We start from the raw sequence: 16,727 nt of genomic DNA, 5'->3' as shown, positions 1-16,727 counted from the left end.
CACAGTGTCCCAGACTGTACCGCACGGTGTCCCAGACTGTACCGCACGGTGTCCCAGACTGTACCGCACAGTGTCCCAGACTGTACCGCACGGTCGGGTTGTTGCATCTGGTTAAATCTCACGGGATCCAGGGTGAGGTCTCCAGACAGATACAAAAGTGACAAGTGGCGTTCCTCAGGGATCAGTGCTGGGACCTTTGCTGTTTGTAATATATATATCAATGATTTGGAGGAAAATGTAACTGGTTTGATTAGTAAGTTTCCGGACGACACAAAGGTTGGTGGATTTGCGGATAGCGATGAGGACCATCAGAGGATACAGCAGGATATAGATCGGTTGGAGACTTGGGCGGAGAGATGGCAGATGGAGTTTAATCCGGTCAAATGTGAGGTAATGCATTTTGGAAGGTCTAATACAGATAGGAAATATACAGTAAATGGCAGAACCCTTAAGAGTATTGATAGGCAGAGGGATCTGGGTGTACAGGTACACAGGTCACTGAAAGTGGCAATGCAGGTGGAGAAGGTAGTCAAGAAGGCATACGGCATGCTTGCCTTCATCGGCCGGGGCATTGAGTTTAAAAATTGGCAAGTCATGTTGCAGCTTTATAGAACCTTAGTTAGGCCACACTTGGAATATAGTGTTCAATTCTGGTCGCCACACTACCAGAAGGATGTGGAGGCTTTGGAGAGGGTACAGGAAAGATTTACCAGAGATGACACCAAGATTGGTGGCATAGTAGACAGTGAAGAACGTTGTCTCCAATTGCAACAGGATCTTGATCAATTGGGCCAGTGGGCTGACGAATGGCAGATGGAGTTTAATTTAGACAAATGCGAGGTGATGCATTTTGGGAGATTGAACCAGGGCAGGACTTACTCAGTTAATAGTTGGGCGTTGGGGAGAGTAACAGAACAAAGAGATCTAGGGGTACATGTTCATAGCTCCTTGAAAGTGGAGTCACAAGTGGACAGAGTGGTGAAGAAGACATTCGGCATGCTTGGTTTCATCGGTCAGAACATTGAATACAGGAGTTGGGACGTCTTGTTGAAGTTGTACAAGACATTGGTAAGGCCACACTTGGAATACTGTGTACAGTTCTGGTCACCCTGTTATAGAAAGGATATTATTAAACTAGAAAGAGTGCAGAAAAGATTTACTGGGATGCTACCAGGACTTGATGGATTGAGTTATAAGGAGAGGCTGGATAGACTGGGACTTTTTTCTCTGGAGCGTAGGAGGCTGAGGGGTGATCTTATAGAGGTCTATAAAATAATGAGGGGCACAGATCAGCTAGATAGTCAATATCTTTTCCCAAAGGTAGGGGAGTCTAAAACTAGAGGGCATAGGTTTAAGGTGAGAGGGGAGAGATACAAAAGGGTCCAGAGGGGCTATTTTGTTCACACAGAGGGTGGTGAGTGTCTGGAACGAGCTGCCAGAGGCAGTAGTAGAGGTGGGTACAATTTTGTCTTTTAATAAGCGTTTAGACCGTTACATGGGTACGATGGGTATAGAGGGATATGGGCCAAACGCGGACAATTGGGACTAGGTTAGGGGTTTTAAAAAAAAGGGCAGCATGGACAAGTTGGGCCGAAGGGCCTGTTTCCATGCTGTAAACCTCTCTGACTCGAAACTACTTCCTGTGGGAATGAGTTCCAGTGGCTCACCGGGTGAAGAAATATCTCCTCATCTCCGTCCTAAATGGTCCACCCCCAATCCCCAAACCCCGCCCCCAAACCCCTGGTTCTGGACTCCCCCCACCATCGGGAACATCCTCCCTGCATCTACCCTGTCCAGTCCCGTTACCAAACCCCGCCCCCAATCCCCAAACCCCGCCCCCAATCTCCAAACCCCGCCCCCAATCCCCAAACCCGCCCCCAATCCCCAAACCCCGCCCCCAATCCCCAAACCCTGCCCCCAATCCCAAACCCCGCCCCCAATCCCCAAACCCCGCCCCCAATCCCCAAACCCCGCCCCCAATCCCCAAACCCCACCCCCAATCCCCTGGTTCTGGACTCCCCCACCATCGGGAACATCCTCCCTGCATCTACCCTGTCTCGTCCCGTTACCAAACCCCGCCCCCAATCCCCAAACCCTGCCCCCAATCCCAAACCCCGCCCCCAATCCCCAAACCCCGCCCCCAATCCCCAAACCCCACCCCCAATCCCCTGGTTCTGGACTCCCCCACCATCGGGAACATCCTCCCTGCATCTACCCTGTCCAGTCCCGTCACCAAACCCCGCCCCCAATCCCCAAACCCCGCCCCAATCCCCAAACCCCGCCCCCAATCCCCAAACCCCACCCCCAATCCCCGCCCCCAATCCCCAAACCCCGCCCCCAATCCCCAATCCCCTGGTTCTGGACTCCCCCCACCATCGGGAACATCCTCCCTGCATCTATCCTGTCTAGTCCCGTTATAATTTTATAAGTCTCTATGAGATCCCCACCCCCTCCCCTGCCCCCCACCATTCGTCTGAACCCCAGCGAAAACAATCCTAACCTCGTCAATCTCTCCTCGTACATCAGTCCCACCATCCCCGGAATGAGCCGGGAATGTGGGGGACTGATGTACGAGGCGAGATTGACTCGGTTATCTAAAGCAGGCACCAAGAACCTATAAGATGTGAATTGGACGGTGTTGACAACATCCTATTGTGGGAAAACTGATAGGTCATCACAGGTATAAAAGAGTGTGTGGGGGGGGGAAAAGCAGGAGAGCAAATGAAGGACTGCCGCCTCTCAAGCTTCGAGAGGGAGACAGCAACTCTCAACTCTGCCAGCTTTACATGTCTCTTAAGGGAACGCAGCATCTGACTCGCGAAAGGTACCAAGTCAGAAATAACTTACAGGCAGAGGAATCAACAGAGGAACTCCAAAAGCTTCCGAAAGCCACTAAACCTGGTTGTACGCATTCTTTGAGAGGAACCGAATTCGGCCCAACTTGTCCATGCCGCCCTTTTTTTTAAAACCCCTAAGCTAGTCCCAATTGCCCGCGTTTGGCCCATATCCCTCTATACCCATCGTACCCATGTAACTGTCTAAACACTTTTTAAAAGACAAAATTGTACCCACCTCTACTACTACCTCTGACAGCTCGTTCCAGACACTCTCCACCCTCTGTGTGAAAAAATTGCCCCTCTGGACCCTTTTGTATCTCTCCCCTCTCACCTTAAACCTATGCCCTCTAGTTTTCGACTCCCCTACCTTTGGGAAAAGATATTGACTATCTAGCTGATCTGTGCCCCTCATTATTTTATAGACCTCTATAAAATCACCCCTCAGCCTCCGACGCTCCAGAGAAAAAAGTCCCAGTCTATCCAGCCTCTCCTTATAACTCAATCCATCAAGTCCCGGTAGCATTCTAGTAAATCTTTTCTGCACTCTTTCTAGTTTAATAATATCCTTTCTATAATAGGGTGACCAGAACTGTACACAGTATTCCAAGTGTGGCCTTACCAATGTCTTGTACAACTTCAACAAGACGTCCCAACTCCTGTATTCAATGTTCTGACCGATGAAACCATTTTTTTTTTGGTTAATGAATGAACACTGTATTTATTTGAACAGCATTCCAGTAAAATCTTATTTTATTCGGTGTGTTAATGTGTTTAGTTAAAGTCCCCGGTTACTTGTACTTATTTGAACAGCATTCCAGTCGAATCTTATTTTATTGGATATGTTACTTGTTAAGTTAAAGTTCCCGGTTAGTTAATAAATAAATTGTTAAGTGTTTATTTTAAAGTGAGTGTGGGATATTTCTGTGAGTTACCCACTAAACATTACTGAAGGATACTTCACACCTTCCCACTCACTTTTAACAGATGACGGGGCCCTGGTCCTCTCACCGGGGTCAAGAGGTCAAGTTCCAACCACCTCTGGTGGGATGAGAGGTCAGAGTGTCCCTATCCCCCACCACCGCCCCCGGGGTGAGAGGTCAGGGTGTCCCTATCCCCCACCACCGCCCCCGGGGTGAGAGGTCAGGGTGTCCCTTTCCCCGACCACCCCTCCAGAGTGAGAGGTCAGGCTGTCCCTGCCCTCCCCGGGGTGAGAGGTCAGGGTGTCCCTGCCCTCCCCGGGGTGAGAGGTCAGGGTGTCCCTTTCCCCCACCACCCCTCCAGAGTGAGAGGTCAGGCTGTCCCTGCCCTCCCCGGGGTGAGAGGTCAGGGTGTCCCTGCCCTCCCCGGGGTGAGAGGTCAGGCTGTCCCTGCCCTCCCCGGGGTGAGAGGTCAGGCTGTCCCTGCCCTCCCCGGGGTGAGAGGTCAGGGTGTCCCTATCCTCCCCGGGGTGAGAGGTCAGGGTGTCCCTATCCTCCCCGGGGTGAGAGGTCAGGGTGTCCCTGCCCTCCCCGGGGTGAGAGGTCAGGGTGTCCCTGCCCTCCCCGGGGTGAGAGGTCAGGGTGTCCCTGCCCTCCCCGGGGTGAGAGGTCAGGGTGTCCCTATCCTCCCCGGGGTGAGAGGTCAGGGTGTCCCTGCCCTCCCCGGGGTGAGAGGTCAGGGTGTCCCTGCCCTCCCCGGGGTGAGAGGTCAGGGTGTCCCTATCCTCCCCGGGGTGAGAGGTCAGGGTGTCCCTGCCCTCCCCGGGGTGAGAGGTCAGGCTGCACCCACCTGAAGTGCAGCTTCTTGCAGGGTCTGTCCAGGTCGTGGGCCGTCATACACTCCAGCTTGGTGCCGTGGTCACAGAACTCCTGAACCTGGGCCCTGCCACGGGAGCGGAACTTCTCCACAATCGATTGCTCCTTCGCTGTGGTCGTGTTCAGCAGCTCCAGAATCTCCTGGCTCATCTGGGGCAGAGGAACAGGCGTTAGCCAGAGAGACAGCGCCCGGCAACCCCTAACCCCATTACACAGAGTGCCAGTGACCCCATTACCCAGAGAGCCAGCGACCCCTCACCCCTGACCACCATTACCCAGAGAGCCAGCGACCCCTCACCCCTGACCACCATTACCCAGAGAGCCAGCGACCCCTCACCCCTGACCACCATTACCCAGAGAGCCAGCGACCCCTCACCCCTGAACCTAGGACAATAAAACACCCATTACCCAGAGAGCCAGCGACCCCTCACCCGACCATCATTACCCAGAGAGCCAGCGACCCCTCACCCCTGAACCTAGGACAATAAAACACCCATTACCCAGAGAGCCAGCGACCCCTCACCCCTGACCGCCATTATCCAGAGAGCCAGTGACCCCTCACCCCTGACCACCATTATCCAGAGAGCCAGTGACCCTGCGACCCCACACCCCTGACCCCCATTACCCAGAGAGCCAGTGACCCTGCGACCCCTCACCACTGACCACCATTACCCAGACGGCCAGTGTCCCTGCAACCCCTCACCCCCATTACCCACAGAGCCAATGCCCCTGCGACCCCTCACCCCTGACCACCATTATCCAGAGAGCCAGTGACCCTGCGACCCCGCACCCCTGACCCCCATTATCCAGAGAGCCAGTGACCCTGCGACCCTGCACCCCTGACCCCCATTACCCAGAGAGCCAGTGACCCTGCGACCCCTCACCACTGACCACCATTACCCAGACAGCCAGTGTCCCTGCGACCCCTCACCCCGACCCCCATTACCCAGAGAGCTAGTGACTCTGTGACCCCTCACCCCTGACCCGGGGGAACAAAACCCCCATTACCAAGAGAGCCAGGTACCCTCCGACCCCTCAACCCTGACCTGGGACAGAGAAGTTACCAAGAACGTCCTTTACCCCCCGAACTCCCACACAGGAAAATAGAACTGTTCGCAAGAGAGACTGATAAACCCAACCTTCGCCCTCTGACCCCTCACCCGGGACAGGGCAAAGCGGTTACCGAGAACCGGCCACCGGGACCCTTGCCCTCTGACCCTCACTCCCCTGAATCTCGCACCCCGACCCTCGCCCTCTGACCCTCACCCTGAATCTCACATCCTGACCCTCGCCCTCTGACCCTCACCCTGACTCTCACCCTCTGACCCTCACCCTAATCTCACAGCCTGACCCTCGCCCTCTGACCCTCACACTCAGAATCACACCCCCTGACCCCCCGCCCTTTGACACCTTGTGCCCTGACACCTCCCCTCTGACTTTGAGCCCCGGAAGCGGTCACCTGCAGCTTTGTGCAGGGGAGGGGGGGGCTTTCCTGGGGTCAGGGGTCAGAGGGCAGAGCCATGCCCAGAGCAGGCCGCAGCCTGCCTCCTGACCTTCTTGTTCTCCCGCTCCTTGGTGGACTGCTGGTTCAGCAAGCTCTCGATCTCCAGGTCCATCTCCGACGCCACCTTCTTCGACTTCTTGATGGGCTCGCTGGCCTTCTTCTCTGGCTGGGCGGCCGTTCCGGAAGCTTCCTGCTCCGCTCTGCGCTTCTGGCCCGTGGCCGGAGGCTCGGCCGGCCTCCGGCGCTCCTGAGGTGTCAGCACCACCATGGCGGACAGCTTGCTGTGGTCGGCAAAGGTCACACAGGTGGGCTTCCCGACCAGGGACATCCCGTCCCGGATCTCAATCAGCTCCTGCGCAGCAAACTTCTGCAGGAGACTCTCCACACTGCCCTGAGACACCGGACACTCCAGCTGGGGGGAGAGGCAGACAGAGAAGTGAGGGAGAGACAGAGTGAGGGAGACAGAGAAGTGAGGGAGAGACAGAGTGAGGGAGACAGAGATTCAGAGAGAGAGAGAGACAGGGGCGGAGGGAGAGGGGCGGAGGGAGAGGGGCGGAGGGAGAGGGGCGGAGGGAGAGGGGCGGAGGGAGAGGGGCGGAGGGAGAGGGGCGGAGGGAGAGGGGCGGAGGGAGAGGGGCGGAGGGAGAGGGGCGGAGGGAGAGGGGCGGAGGGAGAGGGGCGGAGGGAGAGGGGCGGAGGGAGAGGGGCGGAGGGAGAGGGGCGGAGGGAGAGGGGCGGAGGGAGAGGGGCAGAGGGAGAGGGGCAGAGGGAGAGGGGCAGAGGGAGAGGGGCAGAGGGAGAGATACTGTACCTGTCCTGGGAGTGTTTGATGGGGGACAGTGTAGAGGGAGCTTTACTCTGTATCTAACCCCGTGCTGTACCTGTCCTGGGAGTGTTTGATGGGGGACAGTGCAGAGGGAGCTTTACTCTGTATCTAACCCCGTGCTGTACCTGTCCTGGGAGTGTTTGATGGGGACAGTGTAGAGGGAGCTTTACTCTGTATCTAACCCCGTGCTGTACCTGTCCTGGGAGTGTTTGAAGGGGACAGTGTAGAGGGAGCTTTACTCTGTATCTAACCCCGTGCTGTACCTGTCCTGGGAGTGTTTGAAGGGGACAGTGTAGAGGGAGCTTTACTCTGTATCTAACCCCGTGCTGTACCTGTCCTGGGAGTGTTTGATGGGGACAGTGGAGAGGGAACTTTACTCTGTATCTAACCCCGTGCTGTACCTGTCCTGGGAGTGTTTGATGGGGGACAGTGTAGAGGAACTTTACTCTGTATCTAACCCCGTGCTGTACCTGTCCTGGGAGTGTTTGATGGGGGACAGTGTAGAGGGAGCTTTACTCTGTATCTAACCCCGTGCTGTACCTGTCCTGGGAGTGTTTGATGGGGGACACTGTAGAGGGAGCTTTACTCTGTATCTAACCCCGTGCTGTACCTGTCCTGGGAGTGTTTGATGGGGGACAGTGTAGAGGGAGCTTTACTCTGTATCTAACCCCGTGCTGTACCTGTCCTGGGAGTGTTTGATGGGGGACACTGTAGAGGGAGCTTTACTCTGTATCTAACCCCGTGCTGTACCTGTCCTGGGAGTGTTTGATGGGGACAGTGTAGAGGGAGCTTTACTCTGTATCTAACCCCGTGCTGTACCTGTCCTGGGAGTGTTTGATGGGGACAGTGTAGAGGGAGCTTTACTCTGCATCTAACCCCGTGCTGTACCTGTCCTGGGAGTGTTTGATGGGGACAGTGTAGAGGGAGCTTTACTCTGTATCTAACCCCGTGCTGTACCTGTCCTGGGAGTGTTTGAAGGGGACAGTGTAGAGGGAGCTTTACTCTGTATCTAACCCCGTGCTGTACCTGTCCTGGGACTGTTTGATGGGGACAGTGGAGAGGGAACTTTACTCTGTATCTAACCCCGTGCTGTACCTGTCCTGGGAGTGTTTGATGGGGGACAGTGTAGAGGAACTTTACTCTGTATCTAACCCCGTGCTGTACCTGTCCTGGGAGTGTTTGATGGGGACAGTTAGAGGGAGCTTTACTCTGTATCTAACCCCGTGCTGTACCTGTCCTGGGAGTGTTTGATGGGGGACAGTGTCGAGGGAGCTTTACTCTGTATCTAACCCCGTGCTGTACCTGTCCTGGGAGTGTTTGATGGGAGACAGTGTAGAGGGAGCTTTACTCTGTATCTAACCCCGTGCTGTACCTGTCCTGGGAGTGTTTGATGGGGGACAGTTAGAGGGAGCTTTACTCTGTATCTAACCCCGTGCTGTACCTGTCCTGGGAGTGTTTGATGGGGGACAGTTAGAGGGAGCTTTACTCTGTATCTAACCCCGTGCTGTACCTGTCCTGGGAGTGTTTGATGGGGGACAGTTAGAGGGAGCTTTACTCTGTATCTAACCCCGTGCTGTACCTGTCCTGGGAGTGTTTGATGGGGGACAGTGTAGAGGGAGCTTTACTCTGTATCTAACCCCGTGCTGTACCTGTCCTGGGAGTGTTTGATGGGGGACAGTGTAGATGGAGCATTTACTCTGTAGATGGAGCTTTACTTTTAACTTGACTAATATTGACTGGAATTGTTATAGCTCTAGCTCGTTAGAGGGGTCAGTTTTTGTTCAAAGCGTGCAGGAAGGTTTTTTGACTCAGTATGTAGACAGGCCAACTAGAGGTGAGGCTATATTGGATCTGGTGCTGGGAAATGAGCCAGACCAGGTGCTAGACTTGGAAGTTGGTGTGCATTTTGGTGATAGTGACCACAATTCGGTTACGTTCACCTTAGTGATGGAAAGGGATAGGCATGAACCTCGGGCCAGTGGTTTTAGCTGGGGGAAGGGTAATTATGAGGCTATTAGGAGAGAATTAGGAAACATAGGTTGGACTAGGAGATTACAGGGACTGGGAACGTCCGACATGTGGAGTTTTTTCAAGGAGCAGCTACTGCGAGTCTGTGATAGGTATGTCCCTGTCAGGCAAGGAGGAATTGGTAGGGCTAGGGAACCGTGGTGCACCAAAAAAGTTTCTTTGTTGGTTAAAAAGAAAAAGGAGGCTTATGTTCGGATGAGACGTGAGCACTCGGGTAGTGCACTAGAAAGCTTTAGATTGGCTAAGAGGGAGTTGAAGAGCGAGCTTAGAAGGGCTAAAAGGGGACATGAGAAGACTTTGGCGGATAGGGTTAAAGTGAATCCTAAGGCGTTCTATAGGTATGTCAAGAACAGAAGGTTGGTTAGGGCAAGTTTAGGGCCAGTTATAGATGGCAGAGGGAAGTTATGTGTGGAACCGGAGGAGATTGGTGAAGCATTGAACCAATATTTCTCTTCGGTGTTCACGCAAGGGGACATGAATATAGCTGAGGAGGACACTGGGTTGCAAGGGAGTAGAATAGACAGTATTACAGTTGATAAGGAGGATGTGCAGGATATTCTGGAGGGTCTGAAAATAGATAAATCCCCTGGTCCGGATGGGATTTATCCAAGGATTCTCTGGGAGGCAAGAGAAGTGATTGCAGAGCCTCTGGCTCTGATCTTCAGGTCGTCGTTGGCCTCTGGTATAGTACCAGAAGATTGGAGGTTAGCGAATGTTGTCCCATTGTTTAAGAAGGGGAACAGAGACTTCCCCGGGAATTATAGACCGGTGAGTCTCACTTCTGTTGTCGGCAAGATGTTGGAAAAAATTATAAGGGATAGGATTTATAGTTATTTGGAGAGTAATGAATTGATAGGTGATAGTCAGCATGGTTTTGTGGCAGGTAGGTCGTGCCTTACTAACCTTATTGAGTTTTTTGAGAAAGTGACCAAGGAGGTGGATGGGGGCAAGGCAGTGGACGTGGTATATATGGATTTTAGTAAGGCGTTTGATAAGGTTCACCATGGTAGGCTTCTGCAGAAAATGCAGATGTATGGGATTGGGGGTGATCTAGGAAATTGGATCAGGAATTGGCTAGCGGATAGGAAACAGAGGGTGGTGGTTGATAGTAAATATTCATCATGGAGTGCGGTTACAAGTGGTGTACCTCAGGGATCTGTTTTGGGGCCACTGCTGTTTGTAATATTTATTAATGATCTGGATGAGGGTATAGTTGGGTGGATTAGCAAATTTGCTGATGACACCAAAGTCGGTGGTGTGGTAGACAGTGAGGAAGGGTGTCGTAGTTTGCAGGAAGACTTAGACAGGTTGCAAAGTTGGGCCGAGAGGTGGCGGATGGAGTTTAATGCGGAGAAGTGTGAGGTAATTCACTTTGGTAGGAATAACAGATGTGTTGAGTATAGGGCTAACGGGAGGACTTTGAATAGTGTGGAGGAGCAGAGGGATCTAGGTGTATGTGTGCATAGATCCCTGAAAGTTGGGAATCAAGTAGATAAGGTTGTTAAGAAGGCATATGGTGTCTTGGCGTTTATTGGTAGGGGGATTGAATTTAGGAGTCGTAGCGTTATGTTGCAACTGTACACAACTCTGGTGCGGCCGCACTTGGAGTACTGTGTACAGTTCTGGTCCCCACATTACAGGAAGGATGTGGAGGCTTTGGAGAGGGTGCAGAGGAGGTTTACCAGGATGTTGCCTGGTATGGAGGGGAGATCCTATGAGGAGAGGCTGAGGGATTTGGGATTGTTTTCGCTGGAAAGGCGGCGGCTAAGAGGGGATCTTATTGAAACATATAAGATGATTAGAGGTTTAGATAGGGTGGATAGTGATAGCCTTTTTCCTCTGATGGAGAAATCCAGCACGAGGGGGCATGGCTTTAAATTGAGGGGGGGTAGTTATAGAACCGATGTCAGGGGTAGGTTCTTTACCCAGAGGGTGGTGAGGGATTGGAATGCCCTGCCAGCATCAGTAGTAAATGCGCCTAGTTTGGGGGCGTTTAAGAGATCCGTAGATAGGTTCATGGACGAAAAGAAATTGGTTTAGGTTGTAGGGTCACAGTTTTTTTTTTTAACTGGTCGGTGCAACATCGTGGGCCGAAGGGCCTGTTCTGCGCTGTTATGTTCTATGTATCTAACCCCGTGCTGTCCCTGTCCTGGGAGTGTTTGATGGGGACAGTGTAGAGGGAGCTTTACTCTGTATCTAACCCCGTGCTGTACCTGTCCTGGGAGTGTTTGATGGGGACAGTGTAGAGAGAGCTTTACTCTGTATCTAACCCCGTGCTGTACCTGTCCTGGGAGTGTTTGATGGGGACAGTGTAGAGGGAGCTTTACTCTGTATCTAACCCCGTGCTGTACCTGTCCTGGGAGTGTTTGATGGGGGACAGTGTAGGGGGAGCTTTACTCTGTATCTAACCCCGTGCTGTACCTGTCCTGGGAGTGTTTGATGGGGGGACAGTGTAGAGGGAGCTTTACTCTGTATCTAACCCCGTGCTGTACCTGTCCTGGGAGTGTTTGATGGGGACAGCGTAGAGGGAGCTTTACTCTGTATCTAACCCCGTGCTGTACCTGTCCTGGGAGTGTTTGATGGGGACAGTGTAGAGGGAGCTTTACTCTGTATCTAACCCCGTGCTGTACCTGTCCTGGGAGTGTTTGATGGGGACAGTGTAGAGGGAGCTTTACTCTGTATCTAACCCCGTGCTGTACCTGTCCTGGGAGTGTTTGATGGGGGACAGTGTAGAGGGAGCTTTACTCTGTATCTAACCCCGTGCTGTACCTGTCCTGGGAGTGTTTGATGGGGGACAGTGTAGAGGGAGCTTTACTCTGTATCTAACCCCGTGCTGTACCTGTCCTGGGAGTGTTTGATGGGGACAGTGTAGAGGGAGCTTTACTCTGGATCTAACCCCGTGCTGTACCTGTCCTGGGAGTGTTTGATGGGGTACAGTGTAGAGGGAGCTTTACTCTGTATCTAACCCCGTGCTGTACCTGTCCTGGGAGTGTTTGATGGGGACAGTGTAGAGGGAGCTTTACTCTGGATCTAACCCCGTGCTGTACCTGTCCTGGGAGTGTTTGATGGGGGGACAGTGTAGAGGGAGCTTTACTCTGTATCTAACCCCGTGCTGTACCTGTCCTGGGAGTGTTTGATGGGGACAGTGTAGAGGGAGCTTTACTCTGTATCTAACCCCGTGCTGTACCTGTCCTGGGAGTGTTTGATGGGGGACAGTGTAGAGGGAGCTTTACTCTGTATCTAACCCCGTGCTGTACCTGTCCTGGGAGTGTTTGATGGGGGACAGTGTCGAGGGAGCTTTACTCTGTATCTAACCCCGTGCTGTACCTGTCCTGGAAGTGTTTGATGGGGACAGTGTAGAGGGAGCTTTACTCTGTATCTAACCCCGTGCTGTACCTGTCCTGGGTGTGTTTGATGGGGACAGTGTAGAGGGAGCTTTACTCTGTATCTAACCCCGTGCTGTACCTGTCCTGGGAGTGTTTGATGGGGACAGTGTAGAGGGAGCTTTACTCTGTATCTAACCCCGTGCTGTACCTGTCCTGGGAGTGTTTGATGGGGGGGCAGTGCCGAAGGAGATGCTTGAACGATCTTACCAGTAACAGTGCGTTCATGATGGCGAGCGAATCCGTGGGCAGTAGCAGGCTGGGGTCGGAGAGATGTTCTAGAATCTGCTTCTCCAGCTGGGGGTCGATTTTCACATCCTGCTCCTGGGTGCTGGTTTTGGGTGGAGGGGTGTGTACGGCTGGGATTGGACTGTCGCTGCGCAGTGTTGGACTCAGTGCCACCTCGGGATTCGCTGTGGGGGAACAGGAGATACATTAGCTGTGGGTGAGATGGGGGTGTGCACCCTTCCTGCGGTTCCTCCACCCCCCTCCTCCCTCAATCCTGCTATCCCTCCCTCTGTCCCTTCCTCCATCAATCCTGCTATCCCTCCCTCTGTCCCTTCCTCCATCAATCCTGCTATCCCTCCCTCTGTCCCTTCCTCCATCAATCCTGCTATCCCTCCCTCTGTCCCTTCCTCCATCAATCCTGCTATCCCTCCCTCTGTCCCTTCCTCCATCAATCCTGCTATCCCTCCCTCTGTCCCTTCCTCCATCAATCCTGCTATCCCTCCCTCTGTCCCTTCCTCCATCAATCCTGCTATCCCTCCCTCTGTCCCTTCCTCCCTCAATCCTGCTATCCCTCCCTCTGTCCCTTCCTCCATCAATCCTGCTATCCCTCCCTCTGTCCCTTCCTCCATCAATCCTGCTATCCCTCCCTCTGTCCCTTCCTCCCTCAATCCTGCTATCCCTCCCTCTGTCCCTTCCTCCCTCAATCCTGCTATCCCTCCCTCTGTCCCTTCCTCCATCAATCCTGCTATCCCTCCCTCTGTCCCTTCCTCCCTCAATCCTGCTATCCCTCCCTCTGTCCCTTCCTCCATCAATCCTGCTATCCCTCCCTCTGTCCCTTCCTCCATCAATCCTGCTATCCCTCCCTCTGTCCCTTCCTCCCTCAATCCTGCTATCCCTCCCTCTGTCCCTTCCTCCATCAATCCTGCTATCCCTCCCTCTGTCCCTTCCTCCATCAATCCCGCCCTCCCTCGAACTGTCCCTCCGTCAATCCTGCTCTCAATCCAATCCTCCCTCTCTCACTCCCTCCCTCCATCAATCCTGCTCTCTATCCAATCCTCCCTCTCTCCCTCCCTCCGTCAATCCAGCTCTCTATCCAATCCTCCCTCTCTCACTCCCTCCCTCCGTCAATCCTGCTCTCTATCCAATCCTCCCTCTCTCACTCCCTCCCTCCCTCCGTCAATCCTGCTCTCTATCCAATCCTCTCTCACTCCCTCCATCAATCCTGCTCTCTATCCAATCCTCTCTCACTCCCTCCATCAATCCTGCTCTCTATCCAATCCTCCCTCTCTCACTCCCTCCCTCAATCCTGCTCTCAATCCAATCCTCCCTCTCTCACTCCCTCCCTCCGTCAATCCTGCTCTCTATCCAGTCCTCCCTCTCTCACTCCTTCCCTCCCTCAATCCTGCTCTCTATCCAATCTTACCTCTCACTCCCTCCCTCCGTCAATCCAGCTCTCTATCCAATCCTCCCTCTCTCACTCCCTCCCTCCGTCAATCCTGCTCTCTATCCAATCTTACCTCTCACTCCCTCCCTCCGTCAATCCAGCTCTCTATCCAATCCTCCCTCTCTCACTCCCTCCCTCCCTCCATCAATCCTGCTCTCTATCCAATCCTCCCTCTCTCACTCCCTCCCTCCGTCAATCCTGCTCTCAATCCAATCCTCCCTCTCTCCCTCCCTCCGTCAATCCTACTCTCTATCCAATCCTTCCTCTCTCACTCCCTCCCTCCGTCAATCCTGCTCTCAATCCAATCCTTCCTCTCTCACTCCCCCTCCTCCCGTCAATCCTGTTCTCTATCCAATCCTCTCTCCCTCCCTCCATCAATCCTACTCTCTATCCAATCCTTCCTCTCTCACTCCCCTCCTCCCGTCAATCCTGTTCTCTATCCAATCCTCTCTCACTCCCTCCATCAATCCTGCTCTCAATCTATTCCTCCCTTTCTCAATCCGTCCCTCCATCGCCACCTCTCTCCTCCCTCTGTCCGCCTCTCAATCAATCCAACTCTCAATCCCTCCTTCCCTCGCTCTCAATCCATTCTGTCCGCTCTCAATCCTTCCCTTCCCCTCACTCTTCCTCCATCACTACCTGCCCCCTTCCCTCCCCACCTCTCTCTTCCCTTTCTCTCTCTCCCTCCTCCCGCCCTCCGTTGCTTGATCAGTCCAGCTCTCTATTCCTCCCTCTCTCTCTTTTGACGCGGTGTCACGGTGGGTTAGCGCTGCTGCCTCACAGCGCGAGGGACCCGGGTTCGATTCCCGGCTCGGGTCACTGTCTGTGCGGAGTCTGCACGTTCTCCCCGTGTCTGCGTGGGTTTCCTCCGGGTGCTCCGGTTTCCTCCCTGAAAGACGTGCTGGTTCGGGTGCAGTGGGCCGTGCTAAATTCTCCCTCAGTGTCAGGGGGGGCCAGCCGGGGTAAATGGATGTGGTTACGGGGATAGGGCCTGGATGGGATTGTGGTTGGTGCAGACTCGATGGGCCGAATGGCCTCCTTCTGTACGATTCTGTGATCCATCCCTCGCTCTCTCTCTCTCTCTATCAATCTCTCTCTTTATCCATCACTCCCTCCAACCCATCTACCATTCCCTCCCTCTCTCTCCCCCCCCACACACTCCCCCCCACACTCTCCCCCCTCCCCCCCACACACTCTCCCCCCTCCCCCCCACACACTCTCCCCCCTCCCCCCCACACACTCTCCCCCCTCCCCCACACACACTCTCCCCCCTCCCCCACACACACTCTCCCCCCTCCCCCACACACACTCTCCCCCCTCCCCCCCCACACACTCTGCCCTCTCCCCCCCACACACTCTCCCCCCTCCCCCCAACACACTCTCCCCCCTCCCCCCCACACACTCTCCCCCCTCCCCCCCACACACTCTCCCCACCTCCGCCCCCACACTCTCCCCACCTCCGCCCCCACACTCTCCCCCCTCCCCCCCACACACTCTCCCCCTCCCCCCCACACTCTCCCCCCTCCCCCCCACGCACTCTGCCCCCTCCCCACACGCACTCTCCCCCCTCCCCACACGCACTCTCCCCCCTCCCCCCCACGCACTCTCCCCCCTCCCCCCCCCACGCACTCTCCCCCCTCCCCCCCCACGCACTCTCCCCCCTCCCCCCCCACGCACTCTCCCCCCTCCCCCCCACGCACTCTCCCCCCTCCCCCCCCACGCACTCTCCCCCCTCCTCGCCACGCACTCTCCCCCCTTCCCCGCACGCACTCTCCCCCCTCCCCCCCACGCACTCTCCCCCTCCCCCCCACGCACTCTCCCCCTCCCCCCCACGCACTCTCCCCCTCCCCCCCACGCACTCTCCGCCCCTCCCCCCCACGCACTCTCCCCCCCTCGCACTCTCCCCCCCTCCCCCCCACGCACTCTACCCCCCTCCCCCCCACGCACTCTACCCCCCTCCCCCCCACGCACTCTACCCCCCTCCCCCCCACGCACTCTACCCCCCTCCCCCCCACGCACTCTACCCCCCTCCCCCCCACGCACTCCCCCCCTCCCCCCCACGCACTCCCCCCCTCCCCCCCACGCACTCCCCCCCTCCCCCCCACGCACTCCCCCCCTCCCCCCCCACGCACTCTCCCCCCTCCCCCCCCACGCACTCTCCCCCCTCCCCCACCCCACGCACTCTCCCCCCTCCCCCCCACGCACTCTCCCCCCTCCCCCCCACGCACTCACCCCCCTCCCCCCCACGCACTCTCCCCCCTCCCCCCCACGCACTCTCCCCCCTCCCCCCCACGCACTCTCCCCCCTCCCCCGCACGCACTCTCCCCCTCCCCCCCCACGCACTCTCCCCCTCCCCCCCCACGCACTCTCCACCCTCCCCCCCCACGCACTCTCCCCCCTCCCCCCCTACTCACTCCCCCCCTCCCCCCCACCCACTCTCCCCCCTCCCCCCCACGCACTCTCCCCCCTCCCCACCCACTCACTCTCCCCCTCCCCCCCACGCACTCTTCCCCTCCCCCCCCACGCACTCTCCCCCCCTCCGCCCCACACTCTCCCCCCTCCCCCCCACGCACTCTCCCCCCTCCCCCCCCACTCACTCTCCCCCCCTCCCCCCCACGCACTCTCCCCCCTCCCCCCCCACCTCCCCCCCACGCACTCTCCCCCCTCCCCCCCACGCACTCACC

The 16,727-nt window shown here is 55.8% G+C and overlaps 1 protein-coding gene across 1 annotated transcript; it reads right to left on the bottom strand.

The window, feature by feature from the left end:
- Positions 1-4,604: 4,604 nt before the first annotated feature.
- mettl3 (methyltransferase like 3) lies at positions 4,605-12,788 on the bottom strand (the record flags this gene model as incomplete). Its single annotated transcript, XM_078208780.1, has 3 exons — positions 4,605-4,780; positions 6,184-6,546; positions 12,582-12,788. Coding segments are annotated over 3 exons (746 nt in total), but the record flags the coding sequence as incomplete, so codon positions are not given.
- Between the last annotated feature and the right edge of the window lie 3,939 nt (positions 12,789-16,727).

This window comes from Mustelus asterias, unplaced genomic scaffold, assembly GCF_964213995.1.
Source record: "Mustelus asterias unplaced genomic scaffold, sMusAst1.hap1.1 HAP1_SCAFFOLD_4439, whole genome shotgun sequence".
Taxonomy (NCBI): domain Eukaryota; kingdom Metazoa; phylum Chordata; class Chondrichthyes; order Carcharhiniformes; family Triakidae; genus Mustelus; species Mustelus asterias.
Note: the sequence above shows the minus strand (reverse complement) of the source record. Positions and strands in the feature narration are given on the sequence as shown.